This window comes from Mobula birostris, chromosome 10 (genome assembly GCF_030028105.1).
Source record: "Mobula birostris isolate sMobBir1 chromosome 10, sMobBir1.hap1, whole genome shotgun sequence".
Taxonomy (NCBI): Eukaryota; Metazoa; Chordata; class Chondrichthyes; order Myliobatiformes; family Myliobatidae; genus Mobula; species Mobula birostris.
The window spans coordinates 93,784,461-93,804,564 of NC_092379.1; the positions used below are offsets into that span (position 1 = coordinate 93,784,461).

Genomic DNA, 20,104 nt, shown 5'->3' on the forward strand with positions numbered 1-20,104 from the left:
TAGAGGAGCTATGAGTACCTGCTGCATCCCTTGCACTGTTTGTTGCAGTAGCTTTAATTGTTGGTCCTTTGTGGTTTCTTCTTCAGTGTGATAGAGCTTACCCTGCTCAAGTTTTAGTAAATCCACTTCATTTCTGTAGGCATCAAGCTGGCAACGCAGGCTGTCATTCTCTTCTTTAAGTACTTCAGCCTGACATGCTAGCACTACAGCAATGGCAAAAGAATGAAATTTAAAATAAGGTGAGAGGAAAAATATCTCATTTCTTATGTAGAATAGTTTGGTTTCAACATGTTTCCCATCCATATGTAATTTGACTTGATATGAAATCATCTGAAAATAAAAGCAGAAGATTGTGGAATTTAAAATCCTACAACTTCATTTCGGTTCATTGATAGTGCCTAAACAAATTAACCAATAAATTCCCACTCTAAAAGTCATTCACTCCCCAAGACCATTTTGTGGATTTCTACTGGGAGCACCCTCTTGATGTCACTCATTACACTGCACCCAAAATTTCAGGTGAACATGCAGCTATGGTCACATTAATCCACCAGCATGGAACTGCAGAAGTGGCCAGTCTGTAGCCAATTAAGGCGCCACATATCTTTCTCATACAGATGCTGCTACCACACATTTCATAAGCACATAAATCAAGGAGCTAGAATAATATTTGATATGAAGTACCTTTGCCATGTAATTATGTTACTCACTGAAAATTTCTAACTGGTTTATTATTGCCACAAGCACCAAGGTGGAAAAACACTTTGTTTTTCATGCCAATAATACAGATTGTTTCACAATATACATATAGTACATCAAGGTAGTACAAAGGAATAGCAATAACAGAATACAGTGTTACACTTAGAGTTTCAGATTTTTTGTAAAAGAGACAATCATTTAAATCAGTTATCATCTTTGTTCCTCATAATTCCTTGTAAAATGAGAATGCATTCTGATATTTTCAATTGGACCTCTAGTACATCAAAAGTATCTTATCCTTTAAAATCTCATGACAAAACTGCTTTGACTAAATGCCTCATCATGAGAGAAATATGTACTGCATGTGCCTTTAATTAAACATCATCATTGGCATTCCATTTTTTTTTTGATGACACATCTTCACATATAAACAAAAGTTGTAGAGAAGAAAATCAAGCAGTTCCAAGGAGTAATACATGGAGTAATACAAGGAGTAACACACATACATGCATTCATAGCTGAAAACAGATGCCAATTTAAGTGACTGTTTCATGAATGTAACTGCGTCAATGTGAGGCAACAGTCAGATACACAATGAAAGAAAATGAAAAACAAAATGCTAATATTATAACAGTAGTATCCAAATCAGATTTACTATCTCTGGCATATGTTGTGAAATTTGTTATTTTGCGGTAGAAGTACATTGTAATACATAATAATAGAAAACCATAAATCACGATAGGAAGTATATACAAACATTTAAATTAATGCAAATAAAGAGAGGAAAATACTGAGGTAGTGTTCATGGATTCATTGTCCAGTCAGAAATCTGATGGCAGAGGGGTAGAAGCTGTTCCTGGAATGATGAGTGTGTGTTTTCAGGCTCCTGTGCTTCCTCTTTGGTGGTAGCAATGTGAAGAGGGCACGTCCTGCATGATGGGGGTCCTTAATCATGCATGCTGCTTTTTGAGGCATTGCTTTTTGAAGCCTAGATGCTGAGGTGGTCAATGCCCATGATGAAGCTGGCTGAGTTTACAGCTTTCGGTACTTTTTTTCCGATCCTGTGCAGTGGACTCTCCATACCAGATGCTGATGCAACTGGTTAGAATCCTCTCTGTGGTACATTTGTAGAAAATCATGAATGTCTTCGGTGGCATACTAACTCTTCTCAAACTCCGAATGAAACATAGCCACTGTTGTGCCTTCTTTGAATTGCATTAATATGTTGGGTCAAGGATATTTCTTCAGAGATGATGACACCCAGGAACTTGAAACTGCTCACCCTTTCTACTTCAGATCCCTCGGTGTGGATGTTCCCTCAACTTCCCCTTCCTGAAGTCTCCAATCAATTCCTTGGTTTAATTTTTTTCATGCAAAGACGTTGCGATGACACAACCAGTTCAACCCATAAATGTAAAAAGGAAATGCAAATGGTAGGTAACAGCTGCTGAGAAAGAGTTACTGGTCCACGTTGATAACCTCTCGTCTACTTCTGGAAGAATTCTGAACTTTACCAACTTCCTAAGCAACTATCAGACTCGAAAATAGTGATATTGATGCGTTTGGAGGAGCAGAGAAAGGAGAAATTAATAAAACATATGTGCATTAGTGAAAGATATTAAATGACAAAATGTATGGTGATTGGCAACAAAATCTCCTCCACAATCGCCATCAGTACAGGGCTGTGTGCTCATCCCTGCTCTGCTCAGTTTATACTTGTGATTTTGTGGCTAAGTAGAGTTCCAGTGCCATAGTTAAGTTCGCTGAAGACACCATGGTTGTTGGCCAAATCAAAGGTGGTGGTGAAGTGGCATATCGGAGGGAGATTGAAAATCTGGTTGAATGGTGCCACAGCAACAACCACTCACTCAATGTCAGCAAAGCCAAAGAGACGATTATTGACTATCAGAGGATGAAACCAGAGGACCATGAGCCAGTCCTCACTGGCAGATTGGAGGTGGGAGGGTCAGTAACTTTAAATTCTTTGACCTTGTTATTTCAGAGGATCTGTTCTGGGACCACCACATACGTGCCATTAAAAAGAAGGCAAGGCAGTGCCTGTACTTTGTTAGGAGTTTGTAGAGATTCCGCATGTCATCTGAAACTTTGACAGACTTCTATAGATACACAGCGGAGGGTATCCTGCCTGGTTACCTCACAGCATGGTATGAAAACACCAATACCCAAGAATGGAAAAGCCTACAAAAAGTGGTGGATACTGCCTAGTCCATCGCAGGAAAAGCCCTACCTGCCACTGAGCATATCTGTAAGGATCACTGCCACAAGAAAGCAGCATCCACCATCAAGAACACCCACCATCTGCACCATGTCCTCTTCTCACTGCTGCCATTGGGAACAAGGTACAGGACCCTTTCGTCTCACACCACCAGGTTCAGGAACAGTTATTACACTTGAACAATCAAGCTCCTGAACCAGCGTGGATAACTTCACCCATCTCAACACCAAACTAATCACTGAACACAAATTGGACTGATTGAAGTATGGCACAGACGCAGTAGAAGCGTTCCTGCACGAGTCCAGCAAAGAACTTTAAAAAGCAGTAAGTTTTTCAACAGGAGTCTCTGATTGGAGTATGACAAAGATGCAGTAAAAGCATTCCCATGCAAGTCCAGCAAAAAGCAGCAAGTTTTTCAACAAGAGTTTCGGATTGGAGTACGGCGCAGATGCAGTAGAAGTGTTTCCGCACAAGTTAGGCAAAGAGCTTCAAAACCCAGTGTCCATAAAAGAGGGGTATCATCTAGTGGAGCAGTCACTGTGGGTGTGGTCCTCATCAGAATGGTCTATGTCAGAGTCTTAAAGCTTTGGCTCAACAGGGTTTCGGTAAGAACAGGCGGAGGCAAGTTAAGTCGGTAAGTTCATTCCTTATTTCTTATTTAACTCGAGAGAAAAGGGGGCATGTCTACAGGGCAGTGTTCTGTTCTGAGTGTCAGATGTGGGATTTCCAGGTGTCTACTAGCCTCCCTGATCCACATCTGCACCAGAGGCATCGAGATGCAGCTCCTGAGGGACTGTGTTAAGGAACTGGAGCTACAGCTCGATGACCTTCGCTTGTTAGGGAAAGTGAAGGGGTGGTAGCCAGGAACTACAGGGAGGTACCCATTCCATGGGTATAGGAGACAGATAAATGGGGCACTGTCAAGAGGGGGAAGGGAGAACATCAGAGAGTGGAGAGCACCCCTGTGGCTGTCCTCCTCAACAATAAGTACTCCATTTTGAGTACTGCTGGGGGGGAGGAGGGGGGCACCTACCTGGGGGAAGCAACAGCAGCCATGGCTCTGGCATGGAGTCTGGCCCTGTGGATCAGAAGGGTAGGGCACTGAAGAGGATGGTAGAAGTAATAAGGGGATCTGTAGTTAGGGGGACAAACAGGCGATTCCGTGGATGCAAAAAAGAAACATAGATGGTAGTTTGCCTCCCAGGTGCCAGGGTCTGCGAAGTTTCTGAACGCATTCACAATATCCTGAAATTGGGTGAGCAGCCAGAAGTCACGGTACATATTCGTACCAATGACATAGGCAGAAAAATTGAGGAGGTGCTGAAAACAGATTACAGGGAGTCAGGAAGGAAGTTCAGTAGCAGGACCTCAAGGGGCGTGATTTTGGGATTGCTTCCTGTGCCGAGCGATAGTGAGTATAGGAATAGAATGAGGTGACAGATAAATGTGTGGCTGAAGAATTGGAGCAGGGGCAGGGATTCAGATTCCTGGATAATTGGGACCTCTTCTGGGGCAGGTGGGAACTGTATAAAAAAGAATGGGTTACACTTGAATCTGAGGGGAACCAATATTCTTGCAGGCAGGTTTACTAGAGCTGTTGGGAGTGGTTTAAACTATTATGGCAGGGAGATGGGAACCAGTATGATAGAGCTGAGGATGAGCCAGCAGTTTTACAAGTAGATGATGGGTATAACATGAATGTAAGGAAGGACAAGCCAATGACTGGCTACAAATGCAGACAGAGCAAAGAGTTAAATTGTACCACAAAGGCAAAATTCAAAAGAGTGAAGATTGCAGGACCAAAGGCGCTGTATTTAAATGCACGCAGCAGTCGGAATAAGGTGGATGAACTCGTGGCACAGTTAGAGATTGGTCGCTATGACACTGTGGATATCACATTAGTCGTGGCTGAAAGAAGATGGGAGCTTAATATCAAAGGATATACTTTGTATCGAACGAACAGGCAGAAAAGTGGTGTGACTGTAGGTAAGAGAAGGAATTACATCTTTAAAAAGAGGTGACATAGGGTCAGAGAATATTGAATCTTTGTGGGTGGAGCTAAGAAACTGCAAGGATTAAAAAAAACATTATGGGAATCATATGTAGGCCTCCAAACAGTAGCCAGGATTTTGGGTTGAGATTGCAAAAGGAGCTGGGAAGGGCATGTAATAAGGGTAATGTCACAATTGTAATGGGGGACTTCAATATGCAAGGGGATTGGGAAAATCAGGTTGGTGTCGGATCACAAGGGAGGGAATTTGATGAATGCCTACGAGATGGCTTTTTAGAGCAGCTTGTGTTTGAGCCTACTAGGGGAACAGCTATCTTAGATTGACTGTCGTGTAATAACCCAGATCTTATTCGGGAGCTTAATGTAAAGGAACCCTTAGGAGGTAGTGATCATAATATGATTGAATTCATACTGCAATTTGTGAAGGAGAAGCATAAGTCACATGTATTAATACTGCAATGGAATAAAGGAAATTACAGTGGCATGAGAGAGAAGCTTGCCGAGGCGGATCAGAGGAGGATACTGGCGGGGATGACGGCAGAGCAGAGATGGCTGAAGTTTTGGGGAACAGTTCACAAGGCACAGGATAGATATGTTCCATAGAAGTAGTTGTTCTCAAATGGCAGGGGTAGGCAACTGTGGCTGACACGGGAAGTTAACGACTGCATAAAAGCCAAGGAAAGAGTATATAAGGTAGCAAAAGTGATTCGGAAGTTGGATGTTTGGGAAGCTTTTAAAATCCAACAAGTGTAACTATAAAAGCTAAAAGAAGGAAAAAGATTAAATATGAGGGCGACACACATAAGAATCGCTGGTGAACACAGCAGGCCAGGCAGCATCTATAGGAAGAGGTACAGTCGATATTTCCAGCTGAAACCCTTCGTCAGGACGAACTGAAAGAAGAGATAGTAAGAGATTTGAAAGTGGGAGGGGGAGGGACTTGAAATTCCAGCATCTGCAGATTTCCTCGTGTTTGCGTTTTTAAATATGAGGGCAAAATAGCCTATAATATAAAGCAAAATACTAAAAGCTTTTTTAGTTATATGAGGAGTAAAAGGGAGGTGAGAGTTGATAGTGAACCACTGATAAATGATGCTGGTGAGGTAGTAGTGGGGGACAAAGAAATGGGAGATGAACTTACTGAGTACTTTACATCAGTCTTCACTGTGGAAGACACTAGCAGAGTATCAGGTCCATGAGTGTCAGGGAGCACAGTGAGTGCCATTGCTATTACAAAGGAATAAGTGCAAGGCAAACTGAAAGGTCTTTAGGTGGATAAGTCATCTGGATCAGATGGACTACATCCCAGAGTCCTGAGAGAGGTTGCTGAAGAGGTAATAGATGCATTGGTCAGGATCTTTCAAGAATCACTTGATTCTTGCAAAGTCCTGGAGAACTGGAAAATTGTAAATGTCACACCACTCTTTAATAAGGTAAGAAGGGAAGAAGGTAAAAGAAAGGAAATTATAGGCCTTCTAGCCTAACCTCAATGGTTGGGAAAGTGTTGGAATCTATTGTTAAGGATGACGTTTCGAGGTACTTGGAGACTAATGATAAAATGTCAAAGTCAGCATGGTTTCTGTGAAGGGAAATCTTGCTTGACAAATTTGTTAGAATTCTTCTAAGAAGTAACAAGTAGAGTGGACAAAGGAGAGGCAGTGGATGTCACTTACTTAGACTTTCAGAAGGCATTTGATAAGGTGCCACACATGAGGCTGCTGAACAAGTTAAAATCCTTTGGCATTACAGGAAAGATATGAAAGATATGGCATAGATAGAGGAATGGCTGACAGACAGGAGGCAGCGAGTGGAATAAAAGATAGGTGGGGAGATTGGTGATAACTGTGACGAGAATACACATAAATTAAGATGTTTGCTGGCCTGGGCTAGCATCAGTGGCATCAGCAGTTGGTCTGCCACCTGTCCTCAGGGGAAGGAGAGATAAGGAACAATGAAGCAGCATCTGGAGATGTGTAATGAAGGGACGGGAGAGAGAGCTGTCTAGAGCGGCTCCCCCTTTGAACACTGAACTGTTTGAAGTGATGGACAGGCGATCTGGAGATGTGTAATGAAGGGACGGGAGAGAGAGCTGTCTGGAGCGGCTCCCCCTTTGAACCCCGAACTGTTTGAAGTGATGGACAGGCGATACCCCAGCAGGGGGATAAAAAGGGACAGGTTCGCTAAGGCAGGACACACACGACACCCGAGGTAACGAGACCCTGGAAGCGGTGCGCCTCTCACAAGTCAGTGGGAAGTACCGGACCTTAAACGCACAGGGTGGAAAGGTACGATCAGCGGGAACCTGGTGTGTGTCCACCCTCGCTTTGGTGCCGGGTTCACTGCAGAGGATCGACCGCATCTGGAGGTGGGGTCACAGTCGGTGACCTCAGGTGACATCACAAAGGATCCGCCCGAAAGCTGCTTGTGAGCAATATCGCCGGTCTGTGAGTGGAAGCCATTTCTGAATGATCAGTCGTTCTCGTTCTCTCTCTCTCTCCCTCCCCCCACGTTGTCCATCGCCATGGCAACGATTACTGCGAACTGAACTAAATTGAACTGGACTTTTGTGTCACTTTGAAATTGGTCATTTACCCCTAGACAACGATAGAGCTTGATTGATCCTGTTATCTTAATTCTGTGCACATGTGTGTTTATCATTGCTGAACTGTTGCATTTATTATCCTTGCGATTACTGTGTTGCTTGTTTCTTTAATAAAACTTTCTTAGTTCTAGTAATCCAGACTCCAACTGAGTGATCCATTTCTGCTGGTTTAGCAACCCAGTTATGGGGTACGTAACATAACCTACTGAATGCTGAAAGGACTAGATAAGCTGGATGTGGAGAGGATGTTTCCTATGGTGGGACCAGAACTAGAGGGAACAGCCTTAAAATTTAGGGGCAACCTTTTAAAACAGAGGAAAGGAGAATTTTTTTTTAAGCCAGAGAGTAGTGAATCTGTGGAATGCTCTGCCACAGACTGAAGTGGAGGCAATGTCCATGGGTATATTTAAAGCAGAAGTTGAGAGTTTCCTGATTGGTCAGGATCTCAAAGTATATGGTGAGAAGGCAGGTGCATGGGATTGAATGGAATCTGGGATCAGCTGTGATGGAAGGGTGGAGCAGACTTGATGGGCTGAATGGCCTAATTCTGGTCCTGTGTCTTATGGACTCACTTTCAAGGACTCTACAACTCATGTTCTCAGTATTAATTAATTAATGCTTTTTAGAATATATTTGTACAGTTGTCTCTTGCACAGTGGTTGCTTGTCAGTCTTGTGTGTAGCTTTCATTGACATTATCGTATTTCTTTGTTCTACTATGAATGCCTGCAAGAAAATAAATCACAGGGCAGAATATGGTGAGATATATACATACTTTGATAATAAATTTACTTTTACCTTTTGATACAAAACAAAAGATGGCAGCTATAGGACAAAAATATGTAAGCCGAGAAGCGTGTAAAATGGTCCACGTAGCAATGGCTCTGGGTAAATAGAAGCCATGCTTCTAATCTGATATTGACAAACGGAGTGTGGAGTTGAAAAATATGCCGGATCAGCATTTTATCTTGCTTTCATACCAGACGTTCAACAGTGAAGTTGTTCACTTTTGTATGGAAGCAAAAAAACAACTGTGCTTCTCTTAAGTTTTATTTTGTGTGAAAGGAACTTGGTTTCTGGATTCAATTCTTTGTTCCATAAGTAGACAAAGGCTAAGTGAAATTTTAGTTCCTCATCTTGCTATCAAATTATAAACTTTTCCTAGAACCATAAGTGATATAATTGTTCTTTTTTAGTGCAACTTAAGCATTAAGCCTTCCTCTTCATTTAAGGAGGTGAAGATACATGAATTAATATACTTCAAAAACAGTTTTAAAATAATAAATCACATTTTCATGAAGCAGAACTTTCAGTTTTTTTTAAATCAGGAAGGTATAATTTCCTCTGCATTCCTTGAATTCTTTTGCAGCTTTTATACTATTGAACATATTGATTTTTTAAAATAATCTTTGATAAGGACCCCATCCCTCAGGACATGCTCTCTTGTCATTGTACCAGCAAGGAGGTGGTTCAGGAGCTTGAAGACATACACCAATATTTCAGGAACAGCTTCTTCCCCTCCACCAGATTTCTGAATGAATAATGAGCTCAAGAAAACTACTAGTACTTTCCACACTTTTTGCACTACTTATTTAATTTAATTTTCTTTTGTTATATATCATTCTTATTGTCATTTATAAAATTTTATGTATTGTAATGTACTGGTACCACAATCATGACATATGCCAGTGATATACAATCTATTTCTGATTCTGATATTGTTCTGCTGCTATTCTAGTAACTGTCTCATTTCTGTAAACAACTAGCTCCCAATACAATTACATTTTGCTTGTGATCGATTCTGAGCAGCTATTGCTATAATGGCCTCATGCATACATTTCCGATAAAATGATTTGTCATTTTGTTTGTATTCATACTTGTGCCAAACTACCTCAAGGGTATATTTTCTCTCTTCATAGATCATAAGGGCACAGTACAGATCCTTCAGCCCATGATGTTGTGCCAACCTTTTAACCTGCTCTAAATTTAACCATTTCCTCCAATCTTTTTCACCCTTGTGCTTATTAAGTGGCCCTAATGTATCCACCTCTACTACCATCCTTGACTGCGCAATCCATGCACCTACCACTCTTTGTGTAAAAAAAACTTACCTTTAATCCCCCGCCCCCCCCCCCCCAATGTTTCCCTCCAAACACCAAAATGATGCCCCCTCATAGTAGCCATTTCTGCCCTGGGAAAATGTCTCTGGTTGTCCACTTGATCAATGTCTCTAGCCATCTTGCACACCTCCATCAATTCTCCTCTCATCGTCCTTTGCTCCGAAGTGAAAAGCCCTAGCTCACTCAACCTATCCTCATAAGACATACACTCCGATCCAGCCAACATCCTGGTAAATCTCCTCTGCACCTACCCTAAAGCTTCCAAATCCTTTTATAATGAGGCAACCAGAACTGAACACAATATTCCAAGCATGGTATAACCAGGATTTTACAGAGTTTCAACATTACCTCATGGCTCCTGAACTCAACCCCCCATCTAATGGCCAACATGCCATACAACTTAACCAACCTATAAACCTGTGCATGGCAGCTTTGAAGGATCTACAGACGTGGACCGCATGACCCCTCTGTTCCTCCACACTGCTAACAATTTTGCAATCAACCCTGTATTCTCCTTTCAAATTCAAATTTCCTTCCAAAGGGAATTACTTCACACTTTTCTGTGTTGAACTCCATTTGCCACTTCCCAGCCCAGCTCAGCTCAGCTCAGCTCAGGATCCTGTCAATGTCCTGTTCTAATTATTCTTCCTCTGTTTCTGTTTAAAAGGTGCTCCTATTACTTCTTTACACTTCTGGTAAATGGTAACCAGTTTGTCCTCTCTACAATTTGGTGACTGTTTTATAAGGCCAGTTTTATATGTAGACATGGTAGCCATGGTACCAGTCAATTTGATCATTTGTGCTCCAAATTCACCTGTCTGGACTCAATATTTTTTTTTTACAGCTTTCTCAGGAAGAAATCCATTCTTTTTAACATTCCAGGGAATATCATCACATTTTATGTAATCTCTCCATGAAAATAAACACATGGACCCTGGCCACAAATCCATTGAAAACATAATACTTTCAAAGACAATTTATCTTCTTTAAGATTAACCGTCCAGAGCAATGCACAATATTCTTGAACTGTTCTCACTCCAATTTTATCCTACTGTCCAGTTATAGCCTAACATTTTATTAGCATTTTAAATTATTTTCTGCACTTGACTAATATCCTTTCTCAATCCGTGTGCACGGGTCCCTAAATCTCTTTACCTCCATTGTTCCCATTTAACTAATACTACAGTCCTTTCTCAGTTCAGGCTAGATAATGTAATGAAATTGATCTACCAGGGTTTTATCTACTCACTTCTTGATGCCTTGCTGCAATTTTATGACTTTGTCTCCAAAAATATTTGCACCATTCTTCATTACTGACAAACATTCTGATAAGGAATTTTATTTTGTTATCTCAGTCACTAATAATTATGAATACCAAGGAATCTAGCACATATCCCAGTGCAACATTACTTCTTTCCAATTGGATATTCACCTCCAACTCCTTCTACACACACACACACACACACAAAATGCTGGTAAACGCAGCAGGCCAGACAGTATCTATAGGAAGAGGTACAGTTGACGTTTCGGGCCGGGACCCTTCGTCAGGACTAACTGAAAGAAGAGATAGTAAGAGATTTGAAAGTGGGACGGGAGGGGGAGATTCGACTGTACCCTTTCCTATAGATGCTGCCTGGCCTGCTGTGTTCACCAGCAATTTTTGTGTGTGTTGCTTGAACTTCCAGCGTCTGCAGATTTCCTCGTGTCTCCAACTCCTTCTGATTTTTTTCACCTAGTCTATTTCATTTTGCATCTTGACATCATTTTGTGTTCCCATGTTGTTCCTTGCATCTCGCCCAGTTGCCTAAATCACACCCTGGTTCCTTTATAGTTTTTTATTTATGTTTTATGTTATTTCTCAACTCTTGAAACCAACTGGGTTACTTTTATGCGCTAAGCCCATTCTCCTTATGATATTTCTGTAGCCATCCCATAACATCAAATTCTTTTGTGAACATATCACTTTGTTTATTTCTGATTTAATTGGTAAAAGTTTGACCAGTTTTGCCATCAACCATCCTTATCTTAAGGTGTTACCAACAAAAAAAATCGAGAATCTTAATGATTGTGTTAAGTTGCAAAGAACTGCTATGAAAAATGCCTTCAACCCAGATTGCACCAGAATGACCAGGATACATACTTGCTCACCTGATGCATTTTCAGTGCTACCAATATGAGAATGCTGGTCCAGCACTTGTTTAGCAGCTACAGAAAGTAAGCAGTTCTCCACAGCACTAAAGGATGCTTTGAAATTCCAATTAAGGGAAGTGCTGCAGAGCTCTCCAGTCTGTTTTCACTGTAAACAAACTAACAAGTACTTTTACTCATCAGAGCAGCAATGTTTCTTCAAGTTTGACTTATCAAGCTAATCATCACAAAAACTTGTGTCATTTTGAATATCAGCCCCTTGGAGACCCACATAGTATAATAATAATAAGGAAGTTCACCTTTTACCTGGGGAACACAGCCAGAAGAGCAGGCACCACCATTGAAGCAGAATGGAGAGCAGCAGGAGGAAGATAAGGATGAGCTCAAGATGGAAAGTAGCATTATGAGGATCAAACAAAAGTGCTGGGATTATGTGCTTCACTGAAGAAAGAAGGCTATAGATGGCCATGCCATCAACGACACAATATATAACTAGAACCACTTCAGCCCATTCACAGCATTTATGGAACTAACTCCATTTTAATTCCAAATGACAGGCGAAAACATTTCATCAAATGATATCAACAGGCAGACAAAGTTAAAATAAAGTCTTATTTTAAGACCAATTTTTGTATTTAACACAGCATAAAGAACAGGCAACAACTATGCTGAAACATCCAGATTGTACGGATTATAATTATTAAATCTATAAAGATCGCATAATTCTAGACCACAGTAATTGCAATCAATGAGCAGATGGCTTTGCTACATTGGGATAAAGTCTTGTTAGTATGGAATCTTTTACCACATCCATCAATATGGCTGCTCAATCAACAATGAATGCATAATCACTGAAATATGATCCTCCAATAAATCTACATGTTTCACCTTAATAAAAGGATTCATGATTTTCCCTTAAAATAATTGCTCCTGTTGTTGTTGGCTAATAACATATGGGTATTTCATCCTTGTTACCCAATCACATGTGCTGTGCTTGGGTTGGGCTGACTGTGCATTCTGACTTGAGTTGGGTTCAGCCATGTTGTCCAAGTCCTGATACTCCTCTTCTTCCTTCCTGATGGTAGTGGGTCAGGAGATAGTGGGATAGATGGCAGGAATCCTCAGCAATGCTTCAGGTCCTTTGTATATAACACTCCCAGTCAATGTCACAAACAGGGGAGAGATCCAGGTGATCTGCTCTGCAGTTTTTTACTACCCTCTGTAGGGTCTTGAAGCCTTGCAGCTTCTGGACCATACAATGATGGAGTCAGACATGACACTCTTGATGATGTACCTGTAGGAAGTTGTTAGAATATGTTATGTGCTTTGTATGATATATGTAATGTGGCCACACTGTGGTCCAGAGGAAAAATGGGGGGGGCAGGGAGCCTTGCACATCTCAATCCCCTAGAAGTGTAGATGCTGCTGTATCTTCTTGACTAATGAGGAGGTGCTGTGGGTTCAGCTTAGATTAACCGTGATGGGTGCTCCAAGGGACTTTGTGCTCTTCACTCTCTCCGTGGCAGAGCCATGCAATGGAGAGTGGTCATCCAGTGCCTTCCTAATGTCTACAATCATCCCTTTTGTCGTGTCCATGTTGAGACTCAGGCTGTTGTTCTCACACCATTTGACAAGCCCCTCTACCTCCTCTCCGTATGCCGATTCATCATTGTTGCTGATCATGTATCATCAGCAAATCTGATGCAGTTTGAGCTGGATCTGGCAGTAGAGTCATGAGTCAGCAGCATGAACAGCAACAGGCTTAACACTCAGTCTTGAGTGGGCACCAAGGCTCAGTGGAATGGAGGTTGAGATATTGCTGCCACTCAGACTGACTAGAATGTTTCTGTCAAGAAATCTAAGATCAAGTTACAGACAGAGGTGTTGAGGTCCAACAAGGACAAGCTTACCCATCAGCCTGAGGGATGATCATGTTAAACACTGTGTTACTAGTCGCTCAAAGCACTTCATGAGTGTTGAGGTCAGTGCCACTGGGCGCTAATTGTTTAGGCCAGTTACTTACTCTCTTGGCCACCAGAATGATGGTGGCTGCCCTGAAGCTGCAGGGACAGTGGACTGTTGCAAAGAGACGTTAAAGTTGTCTGTTAAGACCTCTGCTAGCTGGGCCGCACAATCCCTCAGCACCTGACCCCCCATCTCTGCTTGGGTTTGCCCTGGCTATGATCCTCCTCACCTCAGCTGTGGCTAGAAGGGTGCCTGTTTCACAGGGGAAGGATGTCTTTCCTCAATGTCACATCATTCATTGCGTCAAATCGTGCAGATGGCTCTACAGCACCATCTGGGACCTCCAAGCCAAAAATGGCTTCTTTATTGTTGCTGGTGACTTCAATCATGTCAACTTAAAAACAGTCTTACAAAGTTCTACCAGCATGCCAGCTTTGCAACCAGAGGAGAGAATATATTAGACCTGCACTATACTGACCTTCGTGGAGCCTCCAAGGCTGCCTCCCTGTTGCCCCAGCGCTCCCCCCCACCCCACCTCTCACCTTGAATACTCAGACTACACATTCGTTTTGCAAATCCCTGTATACAGACCACTGGTTAAACAAGTCGAACCAGTTTATGGGGAGATCAGGATCTGGCCAGAAGTTGCCACCTCAGCACTGTAGGACTATTCTAAATGCATAGATTGGATCATATTCAGGGAAGGAGCTAGCTATGATCATCACATCAATATTGATGTGGGTTTGTATAGTTAAGTTCTCGTAGACACATACTCATCCACCCAGGTTTTAGTGGTCAGTGACAACTATAGTGTACCCATTCAGATTCAAAGATGAGTCCCTGAATACAGTCCAGTCCACCAATTCAAAGCCACTGCACCTCCCTTGTCCTTACCTTCTTAGCGCTCGCAACTAGTTCTGCAGACTTCAGTCTCTGCCTAAATTCAGAGAGCAGGAGGACAGCCAGGTGATTAGACTTTCCAAAGTGTGGGCTTGATGGTGCTGTAACAATTGATAATAATTTGAGACTTTTTCAAGCTAGACTGGTTAAAATCCCCCAAAATGACGGGGAAGGCATCAGGGTGCGCTGATTGATGCCTGTTGATTACATCACTCTGTTTGTCTAGACCCAATTTTACACTGGCCTGAGGTGGGACATACACCATTACCAAGATAATCACTGAAATCTCCTGTGGCTGATAAAAGGATGACACTTGATCGCGAGATGTTCCAGACCTGGTAAGCAGGAATGGGACAGCACCGTTAAGTTTGTACATCATAAGGAGTTGGTCATAAAGCATACTCCACCTCCTCTACTTTTGAAAGATTCAATAGTCCTATCTTGGTGTGTTTATTGAACCCAACAAGCTGCATCGCTGCATCCAGAATGAAGGGTGTTAACCACGATTCCGTGAAATAAAAAACACAACTGTTCCTAAAGTCCCTCTGGTGCAGCAATCTAGTTCTGAGAGCTTTGATTTTATTTATCAGAGGCTGTACGTTTGCCAGCAAGATGGTCGGTATTGGGAGCGGAAAGCCATGCTTCCTGAAATAAACTTTTAAACCAGTGTGGTATCCTCTCTTCTGCTGTTTAAAAGGGGAATCGTGCCAGCAACCAGGGTCCAGCTGAGTTCCATTGATTTTAAGTAGCGATAGACTTCTAATCACCGTAAAACAATGTTGCTAACTGTACAGACCTTAGATGTAGATATGGTTCTCAGCTGTAGCAGACAGAAATGAGAATATTTGATAGTTTCTATCAGAGCTGCTTACACAAGTCACCTCCTTGATTGTCCCCCAGAAGCGTTTCTGTCTGTTCAAAAGGAGATTAGACCTTCTAGCTGGATGGCCAAGTCTGGAGTGGTGTCCTGTTTCCATCAGGACAAGTATGTAGTAGTCCCTCATCTCCTGCTGGCTCAGACACAGATACAAGTAATCCAGCATATTTTCTAGCCTTCCGATGTTAGTGAATAGTTGGTGGGAGCATGGGCCTGCAGGGATCTGCTTTAAGTCTCACGTACTTACCACGCTTCTGCTTCTTCAAGTGACTGTAGTAGACCTTTACTGTGTCATACTGTTCTATGTTTAAAATACTTTAAACAGGAATGTTGAAAATTAATATTCCCACATTAACCATTACCTGCGTAAATTTAACTGAATTCAGCATAAGCCAGAAATTCAACTGGGCCAAGCATCAAATGAACAATGAAATTTTGGAAAGAGACAGGAGAAGCTCAAAATAATTAGCTAGTATTAACAGCTCATTGCATAGGTTTCTTTCTACATTTAATTTAAAAACAGCACTGTTGATATTAATTCTAATACCGTAGAGAAAAATGAAGCCAGAGTTCTAAATCCCTCAGGCAATATTCAATATTCTAAACTGGGCTGAAATACTTAGATAAAAATAGATACATTATTGATGCACTCTGAGTGGAACTTACATCAAGTTTTTTTAATGTCCAAAACCATGGAAAATGCATTCATGGGTAAACTTATTTTTCCATTATAACTACCTTTGTAATGGAAGCCACATTACATTTTATACCTGTAAGTGCACTCGTGCGATGCAAGTGCTTATTGTTAATGTACTGTATTTACTGGAATTGTACCCTTATTCTTGAATTGTGCCTGAAAGCAACATCTGATTTTGCTAGTTCCCCTTCCCCATTCCCCACCTTTTTTTCTGATGTCTTCCCCCTTCATTTCCAGTCCTGAAGAATGGTCTCGACCTGAAATGTCAACTGTTTATTCATTTCCATAGAGGCTGCCTGACCTGAATCCCCCCCAGTGTTTTGTGTGTGTATCTGATTTTTATACACAGTTGAGTAGTACATTACATATTTGCTACCCTTCAATTAATCTATACATACAAAGGATGTCCTTCATCAAACATTATTTACTTATTTTAAAGCTAGTTTGCAGTATTTTGTATAGTTGATTGATTTAACTCATTACCTCAATATTTAATGGTTAATTCTGGGACTGGGTAGCTTGTTAGTACATACCCTTCAAAAATAACATTGGTATACTTTGTAGCAAGATGCCTTGTAGGAAAGAAAGTAGGAAGTAAAATGACGGAAAGGAGTAGTCTAGACTATTTTCTTGAAACCTGACAAATATTGCTGACAATTCAGTGCCAAAAAGGTTAACATAATTTGTTAAACCTACGTATAAAGACAGGAATATAAAGGTTGACCATTGGAATAATGTTCTAAGTTGCATCTATTTCAATGCAAGAGTATTGTAAGGCAAATGAGCTTAGAGCATGGATTAGCATGTAGAATCAAGACATCATAGCCTTTAATGAGACATGGCGGCAGGAGGGGCAGGAGTGACAGCTCAATGCTCTGGGGTTCTGTTGTGTTAGACATCATAGAGCGGCAGGGATTAAAGAGGGAGATGTTGCATTTCTAGTCGGGGGAAATGTCACACCAGTGCTTACACAGATTTGTACTTGAACAAATTTGTAGAGAGATAACAGAAAGTTGCAAGAAAAATAATACTATGATAGTTGGTGATTTTAACTTCCCACCTATTGAGTGGGACTCCCTACAGTAAAAGGGCTGGATGGGATAGAATACAGTATGTCAAATTTGTTCAGGAGAGTTTCCTTAATCAATATTTAGAGGTCCCAAGTAGAGAGTGCAATATTCGATCTACTATTAGAAAACAAGACAGGGCAGGTGATAGAAGTGTCTGTAGGGGTTAGTAATTATAACTTGGATTATAATTTTGGATTTAGTGATCATAATTTCATTAGTTTCAAGATAATTATGGAGAAGGATAATACTGATCCTTGAGTTGAGATTCTAAATCAGAGAAAGGCCAATTTTGATGGCATCAGAAAGGATTTGGCAAGTGTGCATTGGTTTTTCTGGCAAAGGCATGCTTGGTAAGTGGTAAGCCTTCAAAAGGGAAACTTTGAGAGCACAACTTTTGTGTGTTTCTGTCAGAATAAAGGACAAGGCTGACAGGTTTAGGGAACCTTGGTTTTTGAGAAATACTGAGGGCTGCTGGTTAAGAAAGTGGTGCATAGCACATTTACACAGCAAGTAACAAATGAGGGACTTGAGGAGTATAAGAAATGCATGAAAATACTTAAGAGAAAAATCAGGAGGGCTAAAAGAAGGCATGAGGTTGTCTAGCAGATGAGGCATAGGAGAATCCCAAGGGCTTCTATAGGTATATTGAGTAAAAGGTCAGCAAGGGACAAAATTGGTTCTCTTGAAGATCAGTGTGATCATTTAAGCATGGAGCCGAAAGAGATGGGGGGAGATCTTAAATATATTTACTCGGGAGACAGACAGAGCCTACAGAACTAAGGTAAAACAGCAATGAGATCATGGACCATATACGGAATACAGAGGAGGAGGTGCTTGTTGTTCTGAGGCAGATTAAGGCATGCAAACCCCCAGGGCCTGACAAAGAGTTCTCTTGGTCCTTGTGTGGGAGGCTCGTGCAGAAATTGCAACGGCCTTACCAGAGTTATTTAAAGAATCCTACGCCATGGATGAGGTGCCAGAGGATTGGAGGATAGCTAATATTGTCCCATTATTCAAGAAAGGCTCTCAAAATAAGATGGGAAATTATAGGCCAGTCAGCCTGACGCCAGTAGTAGGTAAGTTATTGAAAAGCGTTCTCAGGTGCCAGATATACTGTACAAGTACTTGAATAGACAGAGCCTGATTAGTGATGTTCAGCATGGCTTTGTGCGTGGTAGGTTGTGTCTAGCCAATCATACAGTTTTTGTTAAGGAAATTACCAGGAACGTTGATGAAGGCAAGGCGGTGCATGGACTTTAGCAAGTCCTTTGACAAGGTCCCACATGTGAGGTTAGTTAAGAAGGTTCAGTCACTTGGCATTCAAGATGAGGCAGTAAATTGGATTAGATGCTGCTGAAGAGTCTCAGCCTGAAACGTCCACTGTACTGTTTTCCACAGATGCTGCCTGGCCTGCTGAATTCCTCCAGCACCTTGTGCGTTGCTTGAATTTCCAGCATCTACAGATTTTCTCTTGTTTGAAATTGGATTAGATATTGGCTTTGTGGGAGAAGCCAGAGAGTGGTAGTAGATAGCTGTCTCTCTGACTGGAAGCCTGTAACTAGTGGAGTGCCACAGGGATCTGTGTTGTTTCCATTGTTGTTTACCATTTATATCAATGATCTAGATGATAATGTGGTTAACCGGATCAGCAAATTTGCAAATGACACCAAAATTGGGGTGGGGGGGTGGAGAGCAGTGAACAGCAAGGAAGCCTATCAAAGTTTGCAGCGGGATCTAGACCGGCTAGAAAAATGGCGGATGAAATTTAATGCACACAAGTGTGAGGTGTTGCACTTTGTGAGGACAAACTAAGGTAGGACATACAGAGTGAATGGTCAGGAACTGAGCAGTCTGAGCAGAACAAAGAGAATATAGATCCATAACTCCTTGAAAGTGGTGTCACAGTTAGACTGGGTCATAAGCAGAGCTTTTGGCACATTGGCCTTCATAAATCGAAATATTGAGTACAAGAGTGTGATATTCTGTCGAAATTGTATAGGATGATGGTGAGGCCTAATTTGGAGTACTGTGTGCAGCTCTGGTCACCTACCTAAAGGAAAGATATCAATAAGGTTGAAATAGGTTACAGAAAATTCAAGGATGCTGCTGGAACTTGTGGACCTGGTTTATAGGGAAAGGTTGAATAGGTTTCAATTTTATTTGCTGGAGTGTAGAAAAATGAGGGGAGATTTGATAGAGATATACAAGATTATGAGGGGTATAAATAGGGTAAATGCAATCAGGCTTTTCCAACTGTGGTTGGGTAAGACTAGAACTAGAGGTCATAGTTTAAGGGTGAAAAGAGAAATATTTAAGACGAACATGAGGGGCAACTTCTTCACTCAGAGGATGGTGAAAGTGTGCAATGAGCCACCAGCAGAACTGGTGGACGTAGCTTACATTTAAATATTCAAGAGAAGTTTTTATAAGTACTTGGATGGGAAGGGTATGGTGCAGGTGCAGGTCAATGGGATAAGTCAGAATAATAGTTCAGCACTGACTAGATGCACCAAAGGGCCTACTTCTGTGCTGTAGAACTCGATGGTTCTATGACAACGCCATTGTTTCTAATGGCATCTGTTTCTTTGTGCAGCTGTGTTCTTAATTCACTAGAACGTTTCAATAAAAGTATTCAAGGAATTTTGTTTTCTTCAGATTTCTGTAAATAGAATAGATGTTTCCTTATATAAAAAAGGCTATGTGTGATGTAGGTCATTTATTAAAGAAAAAACACAGCTAAACAAGTCAGCAAAAGGTTGAACAATGATCAAAAGGAAAAC

General features: G+C 41.4%; 1 protein-coding gene across 8 annotated transcripts in view; it reads right to left on the reverse strand.

The window, feature by feature from the left end:
* Positions 1 to 20,104, reverse strand: part of LOC140204170 (ecto-NOX disulfide-thiol exchanger 2-like) — a 267,263-nt gene that overhangs the window by 16,397 nt on the left and 230,762 nt on the right. For all 8 annotated transcript variants that reach the window (XM_072270622.1, XM_072270620.1, XM_072270619.1 and 5 more), the window contains one exon: positions 19 to 203. In XM_072270622.1, the coding sequence (XP_072126723.1) occupies positions 19 to 203 (185 nt within the window). The remainder of the gene's footprint in view (positions 1 to 18; positions 204 to 20,104) is intronic.